Raw genomic sequence first — 20,441 nt, forward strand, 5'->3', positions numbered from 1 at the left:
CAGTATTCATGGCATGTGGAACCCATAAAGATGGAGGGCTGACTTTTTGTATCCATGGGTTCCACAGGGCCAACTGCAGGACTTGAGCATCCTCAGATTTTTGGTATCCAAGGGGTTCCTGGACCCAATCCTCTGAATACTGAGGGACAATTGCAGATAGATATATAGATGGATAGACAGACAGACAGATGATAGATAGATAGATAGATAGATAGACAGATAAATAATATATATTATGTCTTTCCTGGACACTATTTTATTCCATCAGTCCATTTGCCTTTCCTTGTGATAGCACACAAGGAAATTTTTTTAACTTTTAAGTTCAGGGGTACATGTGCAGGTTTGTTACATAGGTAAATGTGTGTCATGGGGGATGGTTGTACAGATTATTTCATCATCCAGGTATTAAACTTGGTATCCATTAGTTTTTTTTTCTGCTTCTCTCCCTCCTCTCACCCTCCAACCCTCCGATAGGCCCAGTGTGTGTTGTTCCCCCTGCCTTGTGTCCATGTGTCTTATCATTTAGCTCCCATTTATAAGTGAGAACATGCAGTGTTTGGTTTTCTGTTCCTTTGTTAGTTTGCTCAGGATAATGGCTTCCAGCTCCATCCATGTCCCTGCAAAGGACATGATCTCATTCTTTTTTATGGCTGCATAGTATTACATTGGTGTATATGTACCACATTTTCTTTATCCAGTCTATCACTGATGGGTATTTGGGTTGATTCCATGTCTTTGCTATTGTGAACAGTGCTGAAATAAACACACGCATACATATGTCTTTATAATAAAAAAAATTATACTTCTTTGAGTATAAAGCCAGTAATGGGATTGCTGGATTGAATGCTATTTCTGTCTTTAGGTCTTTGAGGAACTGCCACAGTCTTCCACAATGGTTGAACAAATTTACACTCCCACCAACAGTGTAAAAGCTTTCCTTTTTCTCCTCAACCTCGCTAGCATCTGTTATTTTTTTACTTTTTAATAATAGCCATTCTGACTGTTGTGAGATGGTATCTCATTGGTGCCACACTATTTTAAGCATAGAGATATCATAATGTTTTAATATGCTAATATAAGTTCCTCCTCAGAGTTTTATTTTTCAGTGTTTTCTTAGCTACTCATGTTTCTTTTTCCATATGAACTTTGTTGACAAAAAGAATTAAACTCTGTAAAATATTTGTTGAGATTTATTCTGAGCCATATATGAGTGACCATGGCCCATGACACAGCCATCAGGAGATCCGGAGAACTTGTGCCCAAGGTGGTCGGGGTTCAGCTTGGTTTTATCCATTTTAGGGGAGACATGAGACATCAATTAAATACCTTTAAGATATACAATGGTTCAGTCTGGAAAGGTTGGACAATTCAAAGTGGGAAGTTTCCAGGTCATAGGTAGATTTAAAAATTTTCTGATTGGCAATTGGTTGAAAGAGTTATCATCAAGGGAATGGAATGTGTGGGTTACAATAAAAGGTTGTTGAGACCAAAGTTTTATCATGCTGATGAAGCCTCCAGGTACTAGGTTTCAGAGAGAATAGATTGTAAATGTTTCTTATCAGGCTTAAGGTCTGTGTTGATGTTAATGCTAGAGGGTATAATGAGGCATGTTCAACCCCCACTTCCCCTCAGGGCCTGAACCAGTCTTTCAGGTTAAACTTTAGAGTGCCCTGGCCTAAGAGGAAGGCTGTTCAGATGGTTGGGGGCTTATAATTTTATTTTTGGTTTACCAATTTACTATAAATTTTTCAAGCCTCATAAAACGTTTTCTGTTGTTTTTACTTGGATTGTGTTATAGTAATACATGAACTCAGGGAGAACTATCATCTTAATGATGTTCAGTCATCCTATCTAAAACAAGGGATGTTCCAGTCTACTTTTGTATCTTTCAAGAGTGTTTCAAAGTTTTTCATGCATTGGTTTTGCACATTTCTTGTTAAGTTTATTCTAGGTACAGTCCATGCTCATTATTTACAGATTCCATACTTGTGAATTCACCTACCTGCTGGTATTAGTCCATTCTCACATTGCTATAAAGAAATATTGGAGACTGGGTAATTTATAAAGAAAAGAGGTTTAATTGGATCATGGTTCTGCAGGCTGTACAGGAAGCATGGCAGCATCTGCTTTTGGCGAGGCCTCAGGAAGCTTCCAATTATGGCAGAAGGTGAAGAAGGAGCCAGTACTTATGATGCCAGAGCAGGAGAAAGAGAGGGGAGGGGAGGTGCTACACACTTTTAGACAACCAGATCTCATGAGAACTTAGTCACTATACAGTACTCAGGAGGGATGGTGCTAAACCATTCATGAGAACTCCATCCCCATGATTTAATCACCCTCCCACCAGGCCCTCCTCAAACATTGCAGATTACAATTTTCTTTTTTCTTTTTGAGACAGAGTCTTGCTCCATTGCCCATGCTGGAGTACAGTGACATGATCTCAGCTCACCGAAACCTCTGCCTAACAGGTTCAAGCGATTCTCCCACTTCAGCACCCTCAAGTAGCTGGGACTACAGGCACGTGCCAACATACCCAGCTAATTTTTTGTAGAGAAAGAGTTTCGCCATGTTGCCCAGGCTGGCGTTTAACTCCTGAGCTCAAATGATCCACCAGTCTTGGCCTCCCAAAGTGCTGGAATTACAGGCATGAGCCCCCATGCCCAGCGAGGGATTATAATTTGACATGTGATTTGGGCCGGGACATGAATCCAAACCATATCACTGCTAAAACTTAGTTGTAACCCCAAAACCAATGCTCAAAGCATGTTTGCAGACAGGTGCATGCTCACAGAAGTGAAAAAATCTGAGTCACCTACTGCCTTCTTGTTTTAGCTCTCCTACTGTAAACACGCTTATAGGGTTGGGCATGAGTATGTTAGTGAGTCAGCAACATATATTAAGATATCTTTGAACAGAAACACACATAAAACAAAGTTATGTATTGATTAGTTGATGAAAATATGGTGACCAGAGGCCTGCAGGAACCTAATCTTGTATGTCCCCTAGGAGCAATGATTCAGTATTCAGTGTTAGATGCAACTTTACAGAATGTAACTACATGAATAGTGAGAATCAACTGCATTTTATTTTCTTTGTTGCTATTGTAAATGAGGTTTTTCACTATCAACATATCTTCTAATCAATCATGCTTTGTGTATATTGATTTCTATGTATTAAATTTATATCCATCTCACTGAATTCTTTTGTTTGGATTAGTGTTATTGATTCAGGTTTTTCAGGTGTTGTCTTTTCTCATGTGCAAACATCATTTTCCTTCTTCTTTTCCAATTATTATTCCTCTAATTGATTTCTCTTGACTAGTTTTGTTGGCTACAACCCACCCACCTTTTATAAGGACAGTTTTTCCTCTATGCGGAACTGCTCTGAGTTGGTAATAGACTGTGTCATTGAGCTGTAGACTCCTAGAGTTGGAAAGCAGCTGAGAAGTATGTAGATGACTTTCACTTGATGCATGGAATCTTTTTTACATCACTTAATTGGCGATCCAGTCTCTTTTTGCATATCTGTTCCCTTTTTTCTGAAGAACATCTTTCTGTTTCAAGGATTCACCTCGTACCCATTCCACATAGTTCACATCTGGTTTTCAATCAGTCCATTCCTATAGCAATCACCCATGGCCCCTGGCTTGTGATCCAGGCCTATTATACAGGGTGGCCATAAAATCTAGATACATAGGCATTATTATTATCATCATTATTATTGTGTGTGTCTGTGAGTGTGTTTAACAAATTGAACTCCCTTTATTACTTCTGGTATATGCTAAAAGTACAGATTTATTCAGCAAAAAAATCAAATGCACAAATCATCTGAGGCATTGAAAGCATCCAGGTGCACGTTCAGGGATTTATGAAAATGCATTAATGTACTGTTGCCATTATTCTATAAAGCCAATTATCTTTAAAGGAGATTAAAATAATAAGAAAAAAAGTCTTTCATATATATAACATCAGTTGCCATTTCTAGTACTCTTCATTGTCTGTGTCATTCGGAGCTGATTCCAATTGGCTTTTCTCTCTCTTTTTTTTTTTTAAGATGGACTCTTGCTCCGGAGTCACCTCCTGGGTTCAAGCATTTCTTCTGCTTCAGCCTCCCGTCCTGAGCAGCTGGGATTACAGGTGCAAGCTACCACACCCAGCTAATTTTTTATTTTCAGTAGAGACAGGGTTTCACCATGTTGGCCAGGCTGGTCTCGAACTCCTGACCTCAGGTGATCTGCCCACCTCGGCCTTCCAAGTGCTGGGATAACAGGTGTGAGCCACCACGTTTGGCCAGCTTTTCTCTTTATTATGGGTTATTTTCCTGCTGTTTTTCATGCCTGTCTTTAGGCCAGTCTTTGATTGGATGTCAGACATTGTAAATTTTACCTTGTTGGATGGTGAATATTTTTGCATCCCTATAAGTATCCTTGATCTTTGTTCTGGGACACAGGTATTTGGAAACAGGTTTGATCCTTACCAGGCTTGCTTTTCAGCTTTGTTAGGTTGGGACCATGGAAGCATTTAGTCAAATGCCAGTTTTGCTCCACTATTGAGACAAATTCCTGAATACTTTATCCGATGCCCCATGAATAATATTTTCCACTTTGGCTGAAGGAAACAGGAGATATTCCCAGCCCTGTGTAAACCGTAGGAATTGTCCCTTGTAATCATTTTGAGTAGTCCTTTCTCTGGTCTTCAGTAATTTCCTCACAGCCATGCACTTATTAGCTGAAGACTCAACAGGGCCACTTTGCAGGTCTCCAGTGAGCTTTCTCTCTGCAGCTCTCTGCTCACCAGCCCTGACCCTGGTAAACTCCAGCTGCCTTGGTCTCCTCAGAATTTCATGTCCATCCCCTCATCTCACAGAGGCTGCCAGGCTGTGTTTGGGTTCCCTCTCCCTATGCTGCAACCTGGAAATGTCTCCAGGAAGCAACTGGGACGTGCACAGGGCTCATCACATTTGTCTCTCTATGAGCACCGTCCTTATCACCTGACGGCCAATGTTTTGGAAACTGTTGTTACATACATTTTAGCAGGTGTGTTAGTTGTTTTGATGGGAGTGTAAATCTAGTTGCTGCCATTCTGTATTGGTTGGAGGTGGAAGTTCACCATTGTAATTGCAACTTCCTCCATTACACTGAAGTAGGCACTATCATTGAACACATCAAGTGATGGCCTCGTGCACTGCAATGTAACACCAATGCAACTAGTATTGTATATATTTGCCCTGTAGTCATTTGTCTCTGCTCATACCCCACCACCAGACACCAGTGATTGTTCCAATAAGAGTGGAGATGAGGAGAGTGAGATGGGTACAGAGGGAAGATGACCACCTTCCAAGTGTCTGCTGGAATCTCTCTGGAGCCTGGCAGGCTGTCAGCACTCAATTGCTTGTTGAATAATTGAATGAATGTACGCAGGCTCACGTGCATGCTTGCATGAATAAATGAACCAATGCCTATGACTGGGTGGGTTTCTAAACTGGTCCACTAGTTCTCCAGACCAGACACCTTGCTTCCTTCAGACCTCCCTTCTTTCAGACCCTCATACCCTTCCTTCCTTCCAGGACACAACTCTCATTAGCGGAGACTGCTCCAGAGCCTTCCTGCTGGGAGGGAATGTCTGAGTTCTAGGACGCATGCTGCCTCCCACAAGCACTGTTCCTTGCCTTGTTTCAAACAGTTCCCTCACTCTTCAGTTCCTTCCTCACTGCATTATTGTTTTTAGCCTGATGCTGAGCGAATGTCCCTTATTTTTTTTTTCATATTTTTAGAAGTGGATTAGTCCTTTAATATCTTCACCATAACCCTGGCTACTCCTAGCTTTCAGGAATGTGAATGCCACTTTTAATTGGATTGTAGATTTTTAGAGTATCAGAACTCTGCCCTATCTGTTCTATTTGCAAAAAGCATCCAATATTTTCCCTAATGATGACCTGTGCTCTGTTTTCATCTAGCCTCAGGGATCTTACTGACTAGCAAAAGGAAATTTGATGGAGCGATTTCATTTTTGAAGTTAGTAAACACAACTGAATACTTTCATATGTCGTTGCTAAAATGTGTTCAGAGAAAAATGGTAACAAATAAACAATCCAACAATCCAATGGTTTTGAAATGTTTCCAGTGTAAGAGTTTTTATTCTGGTTTCGTGTTCAGTTAAGAGTTACCTACAACAGACTACAGACAAAAATAATTAGGAAAGGCTCAACGAAAATGTCAGGAAACAATACAGCAGGGGATGTTCGGTCTTGCAGATCTCAGACAAGTTACCGGGTCTGAATTTCAGTCCCAACACTGGGTGACAAAATCTCTAATTTAGATGTGATAATTAATTTAAAACAAGATTGCCGGCTTGGATCCTGACTACGCTGACTTGTAAACAATCTGAAAGTCCTGTGACAGTCACCTTACAGGTTAAAACTTCTGGGGGTGGGGCGTCTACCAGAAGATGGAATACAATTTTGTGAGTACCGGCGCAAAACAGGATAAAGAACGGTCAGAAAAAGCCAGAACCAGTGTGGTCAAGCGGGCAGGGGAGGCAGCAGGGACAGAGGGGAGAGGAGTTTACCACAGACCGGGCAGGCGCGCGCGGCGCGGAGGGCGGCCTTACCTCAGCGGAGCGGCCGGCTCCAGCGTCAGGGCTGAGGGCTGAGCAGCCTGGAAGAGCGCTGGTCTCTTAAACGCCGCTGCCACCAGACGGCCTCAAGGTGTCTCCGGGCCGCTCCTCAGCCCTTGGCTGCTGTGGGTGGCTCGGAGGGTTCCGGGCAGGGCTGCTCCAGGTGCAGGCGCGGCCATGATGGCGCGGCTGTGGAGGCCTCGGAGCTGGGCTGTCTGGGGAAGCGGAGGTCGCCATTACTTAAGGATGTAGGTAGGGTCTTTGCTGCACTGGAGCCTAAACAGGCCCAGAAGCTGGAGGATGGTGTTAGGTGCGCCATTCTTGAAAGGGGTTTCAGGGTGTTCCCCGCCATCACCCAAACCTCGGGCTCGGGGTGTGTCCCAGGGCGGGACCCGTGGGAGCTGGTGCCGTGGGAGGAGCCGTCCGAGTCCGAGGGCGCCGCCTGCTGGAGAGGAGGCTGCTTGGCGGGCCTCTTTTTCCCCCTGGGCTTCTCGGGTCTTGGCTCTCCGGAATCCTGCGTGTCCGCTTCTTTTAGTGGCCAGAAAAGGAAAGCAGAGTTCCTCGTCTCCACGTCCTCTCTAGAGACAGAGAGAGATCGGGGTTACCCTGTCTTGGTGGCTGCGGGATCTACAGAGATGTCCAAGCCATCCCCATGGCTGCTTCTCAGCTCCTCTGCCCAGGTCCCTCTTCCCATGGAAAGGAGTCTCTGGAGCACTGTGCACCCAATGCTTTAGGCTGGGCTTAGTGCCGCTCAGTTCATTTCCACGAGCCTTTGGTGTCTGGGAGCCTCCCACGGCATGGAGAACTTGAATATACGGACCCGTCCTGACCAAGCCAGTGAAGGAACAACTCCCAGCCCAGAAGCCCCTGGAAACGCCTCAGCATAGACCTGTGTCCGCCCCAGGGAGATGAGCTTGGCCCCATCACAGCCCAGTTCATCCCTGAACTGAAGCTTGTACATCAGAGATATTCTTTCACACCCTGAGTTTCTCTAATGACTCCAAGGTATACTATCGGAAACATTTCCCCAAATGTCCAAAATGGTATGATTTGTAATGACACTGAACTTCGGGATGACTATGAAGTCACTGACCTAGATTACTATTTAGAAAATGCGCTGACAAAGCTTCTTTACCCAGAAGTGCTGTCCTTCAAAGGCAGCGCCTTGGCAACACCATAACCTCATTCCAGCCATGCCTCCGTGGCTCACGGTTTTGGGAGCTCACCTTTTTTCAGGGCCTTCAGGGTAAGTTAAGGACACCCGCCGCCTAGTGTTAAACCTTATTTTGTTCCCGTAATCAGTATCAGCTATCTTGATCACCCTGCCTTCAATCTGAATAATTTTTTGTTTTGTTTTTACTCCGCATAACTTCTATTACTGCTTTGGATCCTTCTGGAAATTATCAGGGAAAAAACAATAAAGTGGAAAGAGAGCTTTTGTTATTTCCAAATAGAAAACGCCATCATTCAAATCCCTTGTGAAAGAATCAAGATTCATTACACATGCTAATTTTCAAAGACTGGCTCAAAGACTCAGGAGAGAATTCCCAAGAGAGATGAAAACATTGGCCTGGGCGATAGCAGTGACATTGAGAAAAGCCTTTCTGGGAGGCCACAGACAAAAATCATCTTTAAATCTGAGGCCAGCGCTTGTGTGGATGTATAGGTTCTGTGATAGCAGGTTCTGAGAGACTTCTAGGAATCATGTTTCAAGGTTGCATTTACCGCCCCTGCTCTGTGAAGTCTAAAATCTTATCCATCACATTACCCTCAGCTATCCCTCAAATTGCTACCGCCCTCCAGAGCAGAATAAGTTGATACATTCTGTTTCTTTTTCACGTTTTTTCTCTATTTGCCATGAATTAGTATCCATGATTACAGTTCAGTCCCTAAGCTATGATCTCTCAGAAAGAGGAGCGACAAGAAGGAGATGTGAGAAGTGGAGAGATTTTCAGGCACTAAAGGCATGGAAAGAACAAGGTAGGGAGACGCCTACCCCCTCGCCTGGAGGACTCTGGGAAGAAGAACAAGAGAGACCCAGGAGCAGCGTGTGGACAGCCCTCACCTAGGGCACTGGTCACCCAACTCACCGACCACCTGAATAATGGAATTCTAGTGAGGCACAAATGAAACAAGAGGTGTCACTGTCATGGAAAGGTGCAAATGACATATTGTTAAGTGGAAAACACGTCACACAACAGAATGCATATTACATCTTCATTTTTGTTATGAAAATTGTGAATCCGTAAGGATGACCGGAGCCCTTGCATTAAACTGTTCACAGCCACCCTTGGAAAATGAATTCCAGTAGAGCTGTCACTTTCTTGACATTAAAAAAAGTTTGCAATTGTCATACATGATAAAGAGAAAAAAATACAGCTTTTTGATATAAACTGATATGAGCTTATGGTGAAATAAGAATCACCACAGTGGGGAAGACACTGTAGAAGGACCTATAACAAGGTAAAAATGGTGGTTACTTTCGAAATGTGGGACTATGGGTGGTTTTTGTATTATTTCTGCTTGTTTTTAATTTAGAAATGTTATTAACTATGCATTACTTTTGGAATAAGAATAAAGCAGTATACATCATCACGATTAGTACAAAAAGCAGGCAGGAGTTTTGATAAAAGTCTTAAAGCAAATACCGCTTGGCTTCTGTATTTCACACTCCAGGACGGCTGTGGTCAGCCAAGCTCAAGATCTTTCACAAAGAAGTGTCTCCTTATGGGAGGGGTGGGAGCAGGAGGCAGGGTGGGTGTGAATCTGATGTGAAGGCCTCAACCCCACCCCCGTGCTCACACACCTCCCTCTCCTACCTGACCCAAGCCCACTCAGTGGAAGGGGGAGGGCCGCCAGGGTCCTGAACTCCAGCCAGCGGCGTTCTCCACCAGCACTCCTAGAAAAGACTCACTGAGTGGCTTTATTTTCCCCAGTCTCATGCCCAGACAGAGTTCAATTAAGTTGGGCTACAGATCTGGTTGAATAACATGATCAACCTACAATAAATATGTGCGCCTGTTCAGAGCAGGGCAGCCAGGCGCTGTGCTGGTTCCACTTCTGGGAAGAAAGTGCTGAGTGTCCACTCCATGCCCTCCTGGGGTCAGAACCCACCCCCTTCGCTGGATGAAGCATTGGCAGCTTGTCAGTAATCCTGCTGGATCCCTGAGGTCTCGTTTGTATTCTGCCCTCAGTGTCTCTCTCTCAGCAAGGCTGTCTTAGAACATAAAGAAGAAGAGGACCCATGGAGCAGGCACCAGCAGATGTTTGATGAAGACCGGTGGGGGGCTTTCGACAACCGAAGGGGCGAGGAATGAAGAGCTGGATAAGCAAAGGCTGTTGCTATCTGAATTGCTACTGCTGGCCCTGAAGGCTGGCAAATCTCTGTGTCTCCTTGTGTCCCCTTGTCCCATGTCCTAGGGCACCACCACATGCCTCCTGAATGTAAGCAGTGGCATGTGTCCTTCTGAATTACATAGGACACTCACAGACAGGGTTTGTTGCTGAACTGCACGTTTTTCAGCGCTTTGTTCCAGCGTAAGAAATGGGGCTTCTACTCCAACCGGAGGGGACGGAGGGAGCTAATGACATACAGAGGCCTAATGATTTCAAATGCACAGACGCCTCTTAGGAGAAAATCGTCAGGAGTGACCAGGCGAGATTAAGGGCAGTGATTCATCTAATGTAATGTCAGAGGCAGTGCTGAATCTTGACGTTTCAATCAATGACTTAATTTCACTGACGTCAGGAGACAATGTGAGTCCACAACACTGCACGGGGTCAAGGGAGGAGCGTTAAACACTGCGGACTGTATCGTTTCCAATGGGACATACTCCCAAATCCAATGGCTTCATGGAAAGTTACTCAACCACTCAAAAGAGAGATAATGAGAGGCTAATACTTTGTGTAACAGGAACTGGGGGGAACAGGGGTTGACCAGAGATCCGGACATCCCCACCTGGCCCTGGGAGGGTCTCTCCTCCTGCCAACTCATACACAGCCACGTCCCCAAGACCACACAATGACCCTCAAGCAGCAAGAGAAGAACACGCCTCACCTCCAGCGCCCCAGAACCCAACAGCTTCCTCCAGATGCCTGACGGTTTCACTGGAGCACAGAGGAAATGCTGAGTCCTATTTTGCTTTCCTGGTATCACATTTAGAATGTTATTATTATTTTTTTAAAAATAAATCATACTCTCTCTAAAGAGATTTTTTTTTTTTTTACAGAGTCTTGCTCTGTCGCCCAGGCTGCAGTGCAGTGGTGTGGTCTCGGTTCACCGCAAGCTCCAGCTCCTGGATTCAAGTGATTCTCCTCTCAGCCTCCTGAGTAGTTGGGATTAAGGGTGCCCACCACCATGCCTGGCTAATTTTTGTATTTTTAGTAGAGGCGGGGTTTCACCATGTTGGCCAGGCTGGTCTCGAACTCCTGATCTCAAATGATCTGCCCACCTTGGCCTCCCAAAGTGCTGGGGTTACAGGCATGAGCCACCGCGCCCAGACAAGAGTCTTCTTAAGGAGGAGTCTTGAAGGTAATTTGCCCAAGCCATGCTCTGTTAAGGGTGAGGGGAGGAAGGATTCCAGCTCATCTGGGAGAGAGTTCTAGCTAGTTACGTGGCACCAGCTGTGTGCGTTCAGTTCAGGCGGCCTGAAACCCCAGCCTATGGGTGGTTGAGTAACGCCTGCTACAGGCACCTCTTCTCCACTGGAGAACACCAGCAGCTGGAGCATCAGACCCACTAGGTACCTCCCCCTGCCCCGGCCAGAGGCCACAGCCCTCTGATGGGAACGGACGACAGGGGAGGCAGCCAGGGAAGGGCTTGGTCTGTGAGTCCCCTGCCCTGGCAAGGCGAGAGGATGCCAGATGGAGGAAAATCCCCCTGTTCTGCCTGCTTCTTGTAGTTATTGAGAAGGACCACATGGGAGAAACTACACGTGTGTTCTCAAATGAAGGAAGTTATAGACAGGATAAGGACTATTCTCCCTCAGAAAAGACATCTCTGATGCCATGGAATGTAGCAGAAAGCTCAGGGAAGCTCTTGAAGGGAAGGGAAGAGAAGGGAAGGGAAGGGAAAGGAAAGGAAGGGAAGGGAAGGGAAGAGAAGGGAAGGGAAGGGAAAAGCAATCATTTCGCTCCATCGGACACATTGTCTTGAAAGACACGCCTCTCAGCTGTGTGTCAGAGAATGCTGTCGTCATGCTGCAAAGGAAAGAGACAATCAATCTGCACCCGCCTTGCTGGTTTCACATGGCAAATATGGCAATACCAGCATCCGCTCCTTGAGGAATGAGTAGTCTGGAATTTAGCAATATTGATGACATATTTTATAAGCCAACCTTGTTTTTTAGAAAAAGTCTTTAAGAATCATTTAGGTGTCAAATTTTAAGTTGAAAATGAAAATGTGCATCAGCTTTTGCCGTGTTCAATAGTTTTGAGCCCTTCAGCCTCCAAATGCCTTTCTTCCTGCCTTTCACTGTGCACCGTCCTCACTCAGAAGCCAGAAGAGAGACCTGCAGGAAAGGCCCCCGGAAGGAAGGAAAGGAGGATGTGGGGAAGATGGAGGCTGTTTGGGCCCAGGTATCCCTTGTCTTACCCTGCAAGCAGATAGTTACAGTAAATTCGGTATTTAAAAATTAAATTTAGTCAAATAATGTTCTGTTGGAGATGTAACCTACAGTACATGTCTTTAACAGCCTGTGAAGAAAGCATGAGGATTTTTTTAGATGGCCTCATTTGGAATGTAAAAAGTAAAGTAGAGGTTCCTCTCCAAAGACTTTCCTCCCCATCTAATTAGGAATAAATAGTAACTTCTCTTAGAAGCAAAATGTATTCAAAGACCTGTGCTAACATTTTTAAACATCTGCTGGCTGTAATAAAGATATCCATGTACTTTATGTTCTTAGCTCCCACAATGTAGCCTAAATACTTGCCCTGGCATATATATATCTATATATATAGATATATATACTGGTCCAAGTCAGCATTAGGTCATAGCCTGTTCCTCTTCCTTATCTGAAGGTGTTTTTACCTTTCTCAGCATTCCACAAATTACTTCCTCCTTCCTTTGTTCTCCTCTGCCTTTGCCTCTTTTAAAAAGTTCAGGCCGGGCGCGGTGGCTCACGCCTGTAATCCCAGCACTTTGGGAGGCCAAGACGGGCGGATCACGAGGTCAGGAGATCGAGACCATCCTGGCTAACACCGTGAAACCCCATCTCTACTAAAAATACAAAAAAAAAACATTAGCCGGGCGTGGTGGCGGTGCCTGTAGTCCTAGCTACTCGGGGGGCTGAGGCAGGAGAATGGCGTGAACCCGGGAGGCGGAGCTTTCAGTGAGCCCAGATGGTGCCACTGCACTCCAGCCTGGGCGACTGAGCAAGACTCTGTCTCAAAAAAAAAAAAAAGTTCTAAGTTGTTAGCCAATCAGGACAAATACAGAATGTGAGGCCCCGTTCCAGCCAATGGAAACCGGACATAGCAGTAGAGTGGATGCATCAGGTTATAAATGACCCTGCTCCTTTGTTCAGTGTACTCTCATGGCAAAACTGCTGGCGAGTGTACCCTTTCTGCAGAAAGTAAAAATGGCCTTGCTGAAGAAATTAAATTATGTTCAAGTGCTATTTCTTTACAGCACCAGGGAACAAGCATTTCTAACAGGAATAATGGTGTGAACGCTCCCTAAGGAACACATTTGTAAAGTAAGTGAGAAAGAGCTCCTGAGGAAAGGACCTACCAGAAGGAAATCCCAGCACAGATACGAAATCAGACCTACACCTTTATGTTTGTACTCGCTTCTGCTAGCCCTGATGATAGAAACAGAGACAGGTTAAGCTCTGAACTTAGTAGGTTGAATGTGAACTCTGCTTATGAGAATTAAACTAGTCTCTTGCTCCCACAGAGGCACCAAAACAAAAAAGAGTGGAAATTGCAATGGGGGATGAGGGAGTCAATGAAGACTTCCGCTGTGTGAAGCCCAGAAGCAAAAGTAGATAATTCACAGTGAAGAGCTTTAAGTAAGGCCTGGGGAAGATAGAAAACAAAGGCTTTTCTCGACATACAAAGATTTGCATTTTCATTCTAAAATAATGGTTGATAACATTGAGTTTGGTGAAAATGGGTAATACTTAGATACATCAGCCCATATTCCTTCACAAGGAGCTATGATTTGGACATCATAGGAAACAGAAGCAGGACCCACAGGGACCATCGTTGGGGTAGAAGTTTGAGATGAACAGAAAATGTCCTGCTATTTTAAATGAAGTATCAACCCATCTAGACAAAGAATGGAGAATTGCAGCACATGTTTTTGATAATCATAGCTAAGGAAAGGCTCTCTGTGGAGCCGCACACCCCCTGAGGAGCGCTGCTGGGCATCTGCATGTGTCTGTATATACTGATTTGTTCTTCAGATAGTTTTGGGGGCATTCTGTGAGCTGGTCTCTGGCAACAGGGATTCAGAGGCAGATAGAGCCTGTCCCCTGCCTTCAAGGACTTGTGCCTACAGAGTCCAATGCAAAGGAAATTTTCTTTAATGGAAACCTCTACGGACTGCAGTGGGACCACCTCACTACCTGGGGGTGCTGGGGTGCTGGGACATCGCATGGTGGTGCTGATGTTTGAGCTCAGTCTTGGAGTTCCTCAGGTGGCCAAGGGCAAGGAATAGCTTTCCAGGGAGAATACTTAATCTGGTGAAGTCACAGAGACCTGAGAAAGCATGGTGTGGGCAAAACCTACACGTAGCTTAATGTGGTTAGTATGTAGAAGGCATTGGCGGGTTAGCTGGGAGTGGCTAGGGAAAAATGAGGTAAGGTAGGCAGGTCTGGGCCAGACCAACAAGAAGCTAAGCTGAGATAAGAAGGGGTGACGGGGATGGGGCTCTGAAGGATTTTTAAGTGGGGGAAGGGACACAGGCAGATTTGCATGTGAGGAAGATGATTCTGCTCAGCCCTTATGGTGAGTGGCTGGGACTGTGGCAGGAGAAGGCCGGAGGACATGAGCACTCCTGGCCAGTTAGGATCCCTGTAACCTGGAGACCAAGGGGGTGTGGTAGGTGAGGGACAAGCAGCAGCCAAAGATGACCACCAGATTTCTGGCTGGACAGCTCCGTGACTTGTGGGTGAAAGGGTGAACTGAGATGGGGAAGCCGGAGATGGGAGCAGGTTTGTGGGGAACTGTGATTTCAGTTTCAGATGTGCTGAATTTTTGAGATTCTGTACACTCAGGTGGAAATATCCAGTGGGTGGTTGGAAATAATGCGGTTCCCACAATGTGCTAACACCTGCCAGACAATGACCATCCCCAAATCTTCACACCACCGTGATCCTGCAGATGAGCTCACGGTCAACGAGCAACCACAAAACTAATGAGGGCAGGGCTGGGATAGAAACCCAGTCTTGGGTCCAATGCGCTTCCCCCTCTAGTTGCCCACCACGGCTGCACCTTGCAACCAGCTGGAGGCTTTCAGAAAAACCCACCTCCAGGCCCACTCTCAGAGTCTGACTGTGACGCACAAGCACAGGAGAGCAGGCTGGGTTGGAGAAGGAGACATGGGGTCCTTAGTGCAAAGGGAGTCATGAAGGCAGTGGGTGGCAGTGAAGTCAGAAAACCCAGCGAGGTGGAGCAGCAACAAGCCTCAAGAGGAGAGGCTGGGGCAGAAGGAGGGGCTGGTGGTGTCCAAAGCGACTGCAGGAGCAGACTCAGTCAGTGAGGGCGGAGCTCACTGGTTCAGGCTCATGAGAGGTCCCGTGTGGCCTCTGTGGAAGGAGTTTCTTAGAGGGTAAGGGTGGACGCCAATACCCAAGGCTCAGGAGTGAAGAGGAGGCAGGTGAGTGGAGATGTTGAGTCTATCCGATGGTGCATGGAGACTGGCAGTGAAGGGCAGGGAGCGTGCTGGATCATACTGCAGAACCAATGGAGTGGTAGTTATTCAGGAGTGTGTGTGTTTGTGGGTGCTGCGTGTGTGTGGACAGGAGGTCTACCTGTGTACTTGCTGAGGTGAAGGGCTCAGTGAAGAGGAGGTAAGGAGAGAGGTGAGAAGAATCCAGGGATACCTGATGGATCCAGGACCCGAGGTAGCGGAGGATGGGCCTCTGGAGCCCAGTGGACAGATCGGCCTGGGGTGAAAGGAAGGACACTGATTCTTTGACATCAGGGGCAAAGGCAGAGACTTCCATAAGCCCAGAGGTGGGAGATCAGATGTGGAGGGAGAGGATGTCTGATGGTTCTATGACGAATAGAAGGTAAGGCCATCGGGAGAATGAAGGTTAGCACCCAAAGACAGCCTGCAAGCTCTAAGAGAAACTGGAAGATGTTTCCTGGGTCCTTTTCCCCAACACTAGCTCAACATCCATCTTCATCTCTTTTTGTATGGCCTTGACTCCAAGGTCATGGCTCCATGACCCCAATTTTGATGCCCCTCATTGGCCCCATGGACTTGAGTTTGTGTTTGCTCTGCAGGCCTCCCCCCTTCCTTTTGCCTTGGCTACCTTTAGTCTACCTTTACAGCTCTTAGCAATCCTGCTGCCTCAGCTGAAAATGTGTTGACTCCACTGCAGCCCCTGGAAGCCACGCCCCCCAACACCCTGAACTGGCTACAGGCAAGCCAGGGTCAGCCCCTTGCTCCCACCTCCCAGCAAGGGGAGAGGCAGGTAGGTGACTGGACCCAAATGCAACTTAATTAGAAGGCCTTGAATCTTTACAAATAAAAGGGGAACCATTCTTTCATATTCATGACATATTCATGAATGCTTTTCTGAAGGGTCAAATCATGTTGAATTTGAGATGAGAAGCAGATGGATGAATACACAGTGGGTGAAAGGTGTGACGTTGAAGGGATAATAATCACAGAGCTACATTTTAAGTAGGACATTCTCCATCTCTGCTTTTCTTCCCTAGTATTTAGAGGTCATGGATCTCTTCTCAAAAACAGATTAAAGGTGCAAGGACATAAATTAATATTCAAGAGATAAAAGTTGAGTACACTTACACTTCTGTATCCTCAGGAACTGGAAGTGACTTTATATGAGAGCAAGAGACCGCATACTTATTTTGGCTGATCTTAATAAGTGCACTCCGAGGGCAAAATTCCTGTAATAGCACCAACAGAGTTCACTCAGTTTAAATCAGAAATGTCCACCATTCAGATATAATTTTATTCTAGCTCAACCCATTATAATGGCTTCTAGTCATTATCCTATTCAGGGTGACACTTAAAAGAGCAGTTTAAATTCAGAGCCTCACTTGATAATTATTTGCTGAATAAAAGTCATCAGAGTCCTCTCTGTCATTTCTCCATATTCTGGATCAATTGCCAAGTGTACCCACGTAAGACACACACACACGTGCACACACACGTGCACGCACATACACCTTCATATAACCACCTTCCTTTCTATCTTTATTTCAGCCTTTGGCCACCACTTTTGCTGACTGCCCCACCTTCAGCCTCTTCGGGTCTCCCCAGGTCCCTATCAGAACTGTCTCCAGTATCCTTCCCCACCCCCCGACGCTGCCCCCACCACCCTCCACCCCCAGCCATGCCACTCTAGCCTCCAGGGCCCCACATCCTGTAGGTAAATTCCAAGGTCCTTTCCTGGACTCTGCGGCTTCCCCTCAGGGATCCTAGGTCAACTGCCTCATCTGTCCCCACACCCTAGGGCATGCCTGGGGACATCTCTTAAAACATCCCTCCCTTTCGCAGTTGATATGCCCAGAGTTGTCCCACACGCCAGGAAGAGGAAGGCTCTGCCTTTTCAGATGCTTCTCTACCACTATCCAGACAGCTTCAGGAAACTCCATTTTCTCCAAGGGTTTTTTTCTGGAGTGATTAGCAGACACCTCCTTCTCTGTTTGCCCTGTTGGGTTGGATACAGGGCTCCAGTGGCCGCTGGCTCTGACGGCCTTTCTCCTTTGCCCTTAACCCTAAACTTCATTTCCTATGCCCCTCTGCCTGATGGAACTACCTCATGCCACAGTCAAGGATGTACTGGATATTTTCATTCTGTATTCTAGGCAGCTGGGCACGGTAGTTTAGAGGGTAGGCCATAGAGCCAGATTGTCTGCATTCAAATGCCTGCTCACCACACCAGGTGTGTGCTTTAACTTCTGGCTTCAATTCCTTTTCTGGAAATCAAGATAATAACAGTCTCTACCTCACGGTGTTCTGAGGATCCAAGGGTCCGCTCTGTGTAAAGCGCTTGGATTGGAATGCATGGCGCATAGTAAGGTCCTAAGAAAGAGCCACTGCTACCTGGCGTTTTGCTCACCAATCTAGTTCACTTGTGGGTCTGTTTTCCCGGCATGTTAAGTCATCCATCAAAACGATGTCATTTTCCATTAGGAATGTCATTCATTCAAGTAATTTAAAAAACAATTGTGAGAACCTTCTCTTCATCAGGGGCTGTGCTGGGAGGGACAAAGGTGAACAGACGTGGTCTCTGCCTTTAAGGGTTGAGAGGTTGGTGAGGAAGCCAGTTTGGCAAGAGCAGTGTAGTGGACAGGAGGGCCTGAGGGCCCTGCAGGAAGTCACGATCAGGCAGAGTCTTTAGGGTGACGGCAGTTTAGGGGAAAGGAGATGGGGGAGGGCAGTCCAGGAAGAGGCAAGAGCCTGGGACTCGGAAAAGCCCACCGCATTCAGGAAGCAGTGAGCCTTCCACGTGGCTGGAGGTCAAGCTCACGGAGCAGGCTGGGGCCACACAGGGGTCCGGGGGGATTCTCCCTGAGCGTGACACGAAGCATGTGTGTGGGTTGGGCAAACGACATCATCACTTTTGTAAACTGATACAGAATTCTTCTAAAACTTTTAGAAAAATTACGTAGAGAAATATATAATTAAGGAAGGATTTCTTAAACAAACACAGACAGGGCAGAAGGAGAAGAGGGATACATTTGACCATATTAAAATTTAATGCTTCTCTGTCAACAAAAATTCCAAAGTTAAAAGACAAGCAACAGACTAGGGAAAACTGTCGGCTGCATATATTACCAAGAATTACTACCCGGAAGACATGAAGACCTCCCCTAGTCAATAAAAAAGACAAACGCCCCGACAGACAATACAGACCCTTAACAGTTATCCGTCCAATGAGCAAATCAGTCTAGAGGTGATACAGTGAATGGAGTCACTCCCACTTGCTGGCCCTGGGCAGTGCAGGAGGAAGGGATCTGAGTGATGCTACCAACCTCTGCAGCCACATCATCACTGCTGGTACCTAACACATGCCTGCCAGACACACAGATCTTCTACATCTTTTACATGTCTTTTCCTCAAGCCTCACAATCACCCCGTAGGGTACACATAGACAGATATAGATATCGATATGTAAATAATTCATTTTATAGGTGACCAAACTGAGTATCGGGGGTGAAGCCACCTGCCCAATACAGAGCAGAGTGAACGTTCAAATAATTCAAACACAGGTTTTTTTGTTTTGTTTTGTTTTTTAACTGTAAAGCCTGTGTTCTTTTCACTCTCCTCCACTTTGTCCCTGTCTGCCCTTCTTAGTCTCCCAACTTCTGCCAACTCTGGAGGTGGTTCCTAGGTAAGTAGGAGGTGGGGAACCAGGTAGTGGCACCCCAATACAGGGGACGCAGAGGAGAAGGAGGCACTTGGGGAAAGGGAGTGAACTGGCTTGCGGAGTGCGAGACGCCTGTGCTCACCCGGAGGGAGTGCTCCAGGACGACCCAGCTAGAAGCACAGGGCTGGAGCTCAGGGCAGCAGCGGGGCTGGCACTTCTGGCACAGAGGCGGTGTCCGGAGATGGAGGCTCACTCCGAAAGACGCAGGGAGGAGGCAGAAGAGGATAGCGCTGGGAGGAGCCCAGGAGGTGCCCAAGTCTGCAGGGCCAGCAGGGGACCTCAAAGCAGGGGCAGGAGGAGGAGGAGGAGGAGGAGGAAAAGGAGGATGAGGACGAGGAGGAAAAGGAGGATGAGGACGAGGAAGATGGAGAGCCAGAGAGAGTGGTGCTCCAAGACCCTAGAGTGAGCCTGCCTCTCCGTCAAACGCAAAGCACGGTTCAGCCATGGAAGCCAAAGGACTGCACAGCACAGGCAGCAGAGGCCACGGCCACCTCAGTGAGGGCAGGGTCTGTGTGGCACGGTGGGCAGGAGCCAAAACACAGGGAGTGGGGAGCAGGGCAGCAGATGCAGCCAGGGAAACCATTCCTCACAAAGCCTGGCAGTGCCAGGAAATAGCTTGGCATTGCCCGGGAGAAAGTCTTTTTCTAAATGAAAATCTACTTACTCTCCGGTTGTTACACTTCAAAACCGTGTAGAATTTTTCTGCGGCCTCATGCTTATTGGGAAGTGCTATGACAATGGCAGGGACGTAGAAGTCAAATCCTCTGGGTATCACAATTTTGGCAAACACATAATCTCCAACCTGTAGAGGAGAACACAGAGCAAATATTTTGCTTATGGATTGTACAGACAATGTTAATATAAGCTTGTTTTAAAACACTACAAGGCAATTGGCAAGTACTGATGCTAAAATTCAAATACATATTTTTTTCTCAGTTGAGAAAGAGTTCCAAGATTCTCTGGGCTCATTGGGCCACGTCTGGAATTTTGTGATCAGTTTGGGAAGCCCCGTTGTAGTAGGACTTCACCAACTGACAAGGGCCAGCAAGATGGTGAGGGTTCTGGAAACCACACCCTGAAGAGACTAGTTGAAAGAACCTGGGGTGTTTGTCATGCAAAGATCCTCAACAGTGTCCTCATCTGCCAGAAGGGCTGTCACCAAGACGTAGAAAGGGAGAGGTTTGTTTAATGTCGCTCTAAAGCACGCACCCAGAATCCATGGGTAGAAGTCACAAATGGAGAATTTGCAGGAGAA

At 46.4% G+C, this 20,441-nt stretch overlaps 2 protein-coding genes across 8 annotated transcripts in view; both read right to left on the reverse strand.

The window, feature by feature from the left end:
* The window catches only part of CNGA3 (cyclic nucleotide gated channel subunit alpha 3), an 87,065-nt gene extending 80,359 nt beyond the window's left edge, over nucleotides 1–6,706 (reverse strand). For both annotated transcript variants that reach the window (XM_021925085.2, XM_021925083.2), the window contains exon 1: nucleotides 6,609–6,706. The gene's annotated coding sequence lies outside the window, so the exon portion shown is untranslated. The remainder of the gene's footprint in view (nucleotides 1–6,608) is intronic.
* VWA3B (von Willebrand factor A domain containing 3B) overlaps nucleotides 6,103–20,441 on the reverse strand; it is a 236,803-nt gene continuing 222,464 nt past the window's right edge. For 4 of the 6 annotated variants that reach the window (XM_021925079.2, XM_021925077.2, XM_021925078.2 and 1 more), the window contains 3 exons: nucleotides 19,851–19,988; nucleotides 16,597–16,697; nucleotides 6,103–7,192 (listed from right to left, as the gene is read on the reverse strand). In XM_021925079.2, the coding sequence (XP_021780771.2) occupies nucleotides 6,724–7,192; nucleotides 16,597–16,697; nucleotides 19,851–19,988 (708 nt within the window). In that variant the 3' untranslated portion in view covers nucleotides 6,103–6,723. The remainder of the gene's footprint in view (nucleotides 7,193–16,596; nucleotides 16,698–19,850; nucleotides 19,989–20,441) is intronic. The other 2 variants (XR_002516781.2, XM_021925080.2) reach the window with 2 other exon arrangements.

The sequence above is a fragment of the Papio anubis genome, chromosome 14, assembly GCF_008728515.1.
Source record: "Papio anubis isolate 15944 chromosome 14, Panubis1.0, whole genome shotgun sequence".
NCBI lineage: Eukaryota > Metazoa > Chordata > Mammalia > Primates > Cercopithecidae > Papio > Papio anubis.